The sequence below is a fragment of the Fulmarus glacialis genome, unplaced genomic scaffold (assembly GCF_000690835.1).
Source record: "Fulmarus glacialis isolate BGI_N327 unplaced genomic scaffold, ASM69083v1 scaffold16862, whole genome shotgun sequence".
Classification (NCBI taxonomy): domain Eukaryota; kingdom Metazoa; phylum Chordata; class Aves; order Procellariiformes; family Procellariidae; genus Fulmarus; species Fulmarus glacialis.
Genome location: NW_009198713.1, coordinates 3,929 through 10,690, shown reverse-complemented (window position 1 = coordinate 10,690; position 6,762 = coordinate 3,929). Strand labels below are relative to the sequence as shown.

The window sequence follows — 6,762 nt, the reverse complement described above, 5'->3', positions numbered from 1 at the left end:
AGAACTGCAAGCATTAACTTACTGTATGATCACTCAGTCACTCCCCGTCCTTACCTGTCACCAAGATCAGCTGAAGTGAAACCTGCATTATTTTCTTTCACAAGAAAAATATTTTATATCTAGGGGACATAATAAATGATACAACTTGTGAGAGTAAGTTGCACATATCAGCTCCTACCTCCAGTCTGTCTGTCCTCATTAGCTTTTGGGCAGCGGCGGCGGCAGCGGCAGGAACCGGGACACCAGGGTTCCCTGTCACTAGCATTGGGGCGGTGGGCAGGATCTCTGCTGGGACCAGGCCGGGGGAGACGGGCCCCAGGTAGGGGTTGAAGGCGGCTGATGCGTTGGTGGCTAAGCTCGGCGCAACGGAAAACATCGGCTGCAATCAGAGAAAAGAAGAAGAAAGTCACTTTAAATATTTATACTTGCCATGCCATCAGCATAATAACTTTTTGGCTATCATCTTGAGCACAATGGCGGTGAGTTTCTGTTACTAATGAGAAATAAGCATTTGCCGTGTTTGTGGGACATGAAGAACAGCCGTGCAAATGTCACACACGAGCGAGACCACAAGGACAAGCGTCCCCCGCCAGCCTCCGCTGCTTCTCCTGCTCAAGCTTCTCCTGCACGCTTACACCACGTGGCAGCTCTTGGAGCAAATTCTCATTTGATCCGCACTTGAGCAACGCCACCATAAACGAGGACTCCTCACGGCCACAGGAGAAAGTCTGAGGCTCTCGGAGGGACACGTCCAAAACGTGTACGAACCTCCGCGCTCGGGCAAAAAAGCATCTGCGCGAGAGCCCCGACACACCATCAAACCACACTCAACTTCAGACACAGATAAATACATTTCTGACCCTGATGACAGCTAGCACTGGTTCAGAAATTACAGAGGTTTAATACAGAACAAAACCAGATGACCACAATAATTTATTTTTACAAAATTAAACAGGCTGTCCATGCAGATACTCAGAAAGAAATACACTGCATCAAGGAAATACACTGCTTTATTTAGACTAAAACATTAAGCCAGAGAAAGAGAGAGAGAGCATACAAATACTGGGGTTTTTTTGTTTGTTTGCTTGTTTTAAAAAAAGAAAGAGTCAGATGCCCTTGCAGGCTATCACATGTTGTGAAGATAATTGGATGTAGAAGACCAAATAATGCTGTAAGACCAAATGCGGAGCTGTGACACTGCAGTAAAGATTAAATAACTCTTCTGCCCCACTGAATGCAAAGGCATTGCACTACCAGTGTAATTGCCAAATAAAATTTAGTCTGGAGTGTTTATCTTTAGTATTTAAATATAGTAGTTACTCAAGGCATTTAGATTTTTCTTCCAAGCTAATTTTTAGAGGGAAAAACAACTACAGAGTTAATGCAACTCTTTTCTCTGTTTCACATCTGTTTAAGCCAGACAGCATATAACACCGCAGGTTTTTGTATTCCTGAGGAAATGACTGAACTGTTTGGAAGCAAGAAACACATCCATTTGAGACACTGGACAAAAACACATGCAGAGATTACTGAAGAAAAAGACAGAAAGTTGTGTAAATGGGAGTAATTTCTTTAATGTCTCTGGTTCTTCATCCATGTGAATGAAAAACAAACAGGCAAATTTTACAGGAAATAAAATATTACTCTTAAATACAGTATTAATTAACTGTACTTTTCATTACTGTGTTATCAGCTATGCAATAATGAACATTGAAAATAAAACTACGAACCAATCTGTTAGTGTGTGACTTAAGAGATATCAATGTGTGATTTCAGCCCAATATACTCACTGTACAGTAAATAAAAGACTATCCCATTTACTTTCTACTGAGATCATTTTATACTAATATAAACATCCTGTGGCCTTTAGACCACTGCAAAGTAATAGCATATTTTATCAGAGCCACTTCATATTATTCTGAAACTCACAGGTATTTTGCAATGTGCTGTACACATGTAAATTAGGAGATAAAAAACTACCCTACAGTTGTATCAGCCCAGCCTCAGAGCCACGTTGCTGGCAGAAAGAGACCATGAAGTGGTGAAACCTGGGCAGCACATAACCACTTCTTGGTAGCAGAGGAGTCTGCCAGGGCACAAAGCCACCCGAACACTCCTGCACCCAGGAAAAATTTCTGTCAATACAGGGGCCCCGGAGGACACACAGCACAGACTGGATCTCCCCAGGGACTGTCCCCAGCCGCCCCAGCACTGACCTAAGGCTCGGGCAGCTGCAGGACAGGTAAGAGCGGGGCGCCAGCGCACCCCAAGCACGGCCCTGCCGTCCACGAGCATCAGCCGAGGGTCAGCCTGTAACTGCAAACTGGTCAGAACTGGGGCCCCTATGCCACGCGGCGGAGGAGAGACAGGGGGGCTCCAGGTCAGTCCGAGCCGCTGGGCTCGTCTCTGCTGCTTCCTGCTCACTTGTTTTTCAATGAGCTTTCACTTCCCCGGCTCTAGAAGCACAGGTAGTATTTCTCTATCACCGTGACCAAACCATACAACTACTTACTGGCCTTGCAGTTAGGGCCCTACTATGCAGTGCATCATGCAAGCCAGCTAAAAACCAGAAAAAAGCCGCTCCTGCAGATCTGCAGAGAACAGAGGTGAAGGAGGACATAGCCTTGGATGCAGTTCTGTGCTGTCAGATGCCCCATAATCCACATCGTCCCATCTACTGAATAATTCTGCTCTAAAAATGCCTGTTCACAACCAACGTGAACCTCAGCAGTAGGTCTGATCTCCATGGGACTGCCTTTCAAAGGCACTGCTCGCTAACGGGGTCATCGATTGGGAAGGAGACACGGGGGCACCCTTGGAAATCGGCCTCTGCAGCTCAGCAGAGACACGGCTCCTCCCTGGACAGACAGACCGGCTTTCTGCCAGCGCCCCAGCTCGCCAGCTCCGCAGGACCGGCTGCCCGCAGGGAAGGAGCTGGACTCGTTTAATGCATCTTTAACAGTCATCTACTGAGAACCTGCCATGCCAAGGAAAGCACAAGAGTGCACCACATACACAGAGAGAAACACTGACAACCTACAGCTACTTGCGAATTACAAACACACCTGCAGGAAGGTCTGCGACCTGGCTCTGCTGCAGATTCGCACCTGCAGTGTGCGGCTGATCGCCTCTGGAGCGCTGGCGCTCTGCAGAAACGCATGCCTGACTAACAGCCCCGCAGTTCAGGTCTGTATAGAGCAAGCAGCTTCGTGGCTCCTTGTGCTCCCAGCACCCCTGGAGCCGAGGAATGGCCCCAGAGTCTCCAGCCACCTTTGCGGTCCACCTCCGCTCTTCTGGTCTCACATCTGCATCTTCCTGCTTCTGTTCAGCATTTTTCACACTCTTCCACACTGGAAAAGGCAAATCCAGCATCTGACACTGCTACTGTGAAGCAGCACAGCATCACCCACTGATGTGCTAGTACCAACGGATGCGCTAATACCAACTGATGCTCCAGTACCAAAGCCATAGTCTAGCTGGGCCCAACTCCCCCTAAACTGGTTTACAAGCAAGGAGGGCAGAACCGATCCGAGCAGTCAGGGCTCCTCCTCAGGATCTCAGTGCTTGCAGTCAGCAGGACACACAATCCCCACACACCATCTGAAATCCTCTCCCTCAAGTGCCAGCTAAAGACAGATAAAAGAGTGAACTAAAAAGGAAAGATGGGGAAAGTCCACAGACATTACTTGCAACTAAGATAATGAAAACATTTATCAAACAGAAATATGAGTGAAAGGATCCTACCACTTTGCTTACCAAATTAGTGTCTCTCATTAAGTTAGTTCACTTACTTTTATTAAAGCATAGGTATTGATTTTTGTAAAACAAACCAAACTGACTGAAGCATCATTAGATGGGATGATATAAATCACTTGCTAGAACAGCCTGAAATAACATCCAACTGTGCTAAAAAATAAAGTAATTTTAAGGCCAAATTAGTAGGATGACATCCATTTGGAAACACTATTGCTGGGACAGCCAATGGGCCTTGCTATGAATCCTCATATTGAATGAGACTGAATTCTGAAAATACAGTCTGTAATGTTTGAATTCAAGCGATGTACACAGAAATTACCCAGGCATGGGTAGGAGGTTTGTGCTGCACTTCAAAATACACTGACTTAAATTTTGCTTGTTAGGAACAGTGTGAGTGTAGCATAAAGGAGAATTTAAATTTGATTTAAATATTATCCTCACACTAGCCTCTCTTTATATTAAAAAGGAACGTTAATCCAAAGGACTGCATTGGTAGTTTTTTTCATGTTTACCCAAATGTTGGTGTGTGCCTACACGCTGCTTTGTATAAACCCGAGAGAGCCATATTTGGTTACAATTCATGAAACAAACAAACAAACAAACAGGTTATCAGAGAAGAATATTTTAAGCAATGGTTCTTATTGTTGGCTGCATTTTGACTTAAGCCTTCTCACAGTCCCAAATATGAATTTGCTGTATCACTGTACTCAAATCAGGAAATAAAAATAAAATTGTGGCATATGCGCATGTCTGTTTTGAGCTGTTGAAATTGAAAAATCATTTTGAGGTTGCTCTGGAGTTAAAGCACGTAAAGTACAGCCTGCTTTTGAGCTGTCTAGCTGTACAGACACTTAATTTTGTTTCTGATCCGAAAGCCATCAGCAGCGGGCACCAGCCCACAGGCAGCCCCATTTCTGCAAGACGTGAGTCAGGAGCGGGCTGCACGGCGCAGTGTTAGGGCATCCCCTGAAGCACTGCGGTGCCACAGCATTTGGTGTCTGTGCCCTGATGCTGCCTCAGCTCATCTCCTTGCCTAGGTGATACAGACAACGTTACTTAAAGAAACGCCAATCAAAAGAGAGAAAACAAAATGCGGTATCTTCTCATGCTGTGCTAACAGTACTAAAGTCAATTTACTGTGACGATCCTACCACAACATTTTCTGCTTTTGTCCCCCATGTACACTTTTGCTTGAAACAGCCGAGGCATAAAGCTCTGTGGGAGAATAACAGTTATATTAACTGAATCAAATAAGCCACAAAATATTTACTGGTATTCTGTAGACCCACAAAACGTGGGGCCAAATAACCATTTGGCACAGGTATGAGAGTCCTTTCTGCTGAGACGATTTTTCCTAAGGATTTAGCTATATTTTGAGGAGTATTAATTGTCACTATGTTTTTTGAAATAAAAGTTGAAGAACTCATCTAATAGAGTGAATATAGCTTTCCTAACGGAAGGTATCTAGAGGTAAATTAAACTCCCTAAATTCTACCTTTGCCAGCAAGAAAGGAATAAACGAACTGTCAGAGAAGTGCTAATGCAGATATATTTATTTTATATATATATTTCAACTTATTTTTTCCTTTGCTGCCATTTTACCCATTGAAAGAAAAAGCTTCAGCCAGGGGAGCACTGTTTGCCTTTTTACGTAGAATATACCAGTCTCGCTCATACATTAATCAGTACTCTCTAATGTCTGAGCTAGAAATTTATATCAAAAGGGTTCTGGGCCAAATTTATCCATAGGTTAGCTCAAATGACCTCTCTGGATTGCATTAGAGAGGGATCTGGCACAGGGTGTTCAGCTCCCAAACGCGTATGTGCACGGCGGGTTGATGCCAATCATCTTTACATTTGTTGAAACGAGGGATTACTGCAGAGCAAGAAACTCAGCCACGGCGTTCGACTTTGTGGAACACTGCACTGCGCTTACTTACTAAGGTATAAGAGAAACAGATATGATGTAATATATGATCACATTTTACTGCGACTAGATGAGAGATTTCTGATAGATTCTCCTTCCCCCACCCCCTGGCTTTTTGTAGAAAGTATGATTATCTGTACTTCTCCTTCTTCCTGCCAAGCCTGAGCTGTAGATCGTGCAGGTCAGACTGACATGTACCATACATCACTCAGGGCAAGCTTTCTCCTCTGCCTGACAACGTGCTGTAAAAACCAAAGTCCAATTCCAGCAAGTAATTCCCTGAGAAGGTTCCCCCGAGGGAATGGAAAACATCCAGTGGGAATCTTCTCAAACCCAGGAATTTCCTAGAGCGCATGAAATTGCAAAGGAAACATCTATTTATGAAAACAGCACACAGATCACTTACTTTCTTAATTTTAAGAAATAAGTTGCAAAAAATTAATTATATTAACAAAAGATTAACAAAATTAATCAAATTAACAATATTACTTCACGTAAGGGAGAATTAAGCAGTACAAAGACATACAGACCAGCACTTCATTGTATGTGAGATTTCTCCACCAGTTACCGACGTTTGTGGGATTTTACAGGCATGTGAGGACACCTGCTAACTTCCTTCAACTACAACTCGTTGTACTCATTGATCAAAGCCAAAAAGTGCACATACCACAGGCTGCAACGGGGCACCAGGCATCATGGCGTTGGCAAGCTGCATCTGCTGGGCCAGCATGGCCATATTCTTCTGCTGAATCAGGTTATTGCGTCCATTTATCTCCAGCTGCGTTTTTAAGTGTGGTGGTGGGTGAAGATATTTGCAGTTTTCCCTTGAACATCGACCCTGAAGAAGAGAATTGACACAATTGGCTTAGAAGCTATAGGCGTATCTTTGTTCCTTATGTCATTGGCTAAAACAAACACAACACACGCTATAGACCTAGGAGGAAAGCCCTCAGCTACTTCTCTAGGCTGTCACATACTGACCAGAGCAACTTGACAATTCCAGTATCAGCTGCTTCCTTTGCTTTTCTAAACTCTGTATTTCTGCAGTACAACTCTAAAAAACACTGTTTCTTTTAAAA

At 44.0% G+C, this 6,762-nt stretch overlaps 1 protein-coding gene across 1 annotated transcript in view; it reads right to left on the bottom strand.

The window, feature by feature from the left end:
• Positions 1-6,527, bottom strand: part of LOC104073302 (muscleblind-like protein 1) — a 14,432-nt gene extending 7,905 nt beyond the window's left edge. The window contains exons 1-2 of the mRNA XM_009573019.1: positions 6,351-6,527; positions 179-379 (exon numbers count right to left, since the gene is read on the bottom strand). Of these exons, the coding sequence (XP_009571314.1) occupies positions 179-379; positions 6,351-6,419 (270 nt within the window). The 5' untranslated portion in view covers positions 6,420-6,527. The remainder of the gene's footprint in view (positions 1-178; positions 380-6,350) is intronic.
• Positions 6,528-6,762: the final 235 nt, after the last annotated feature.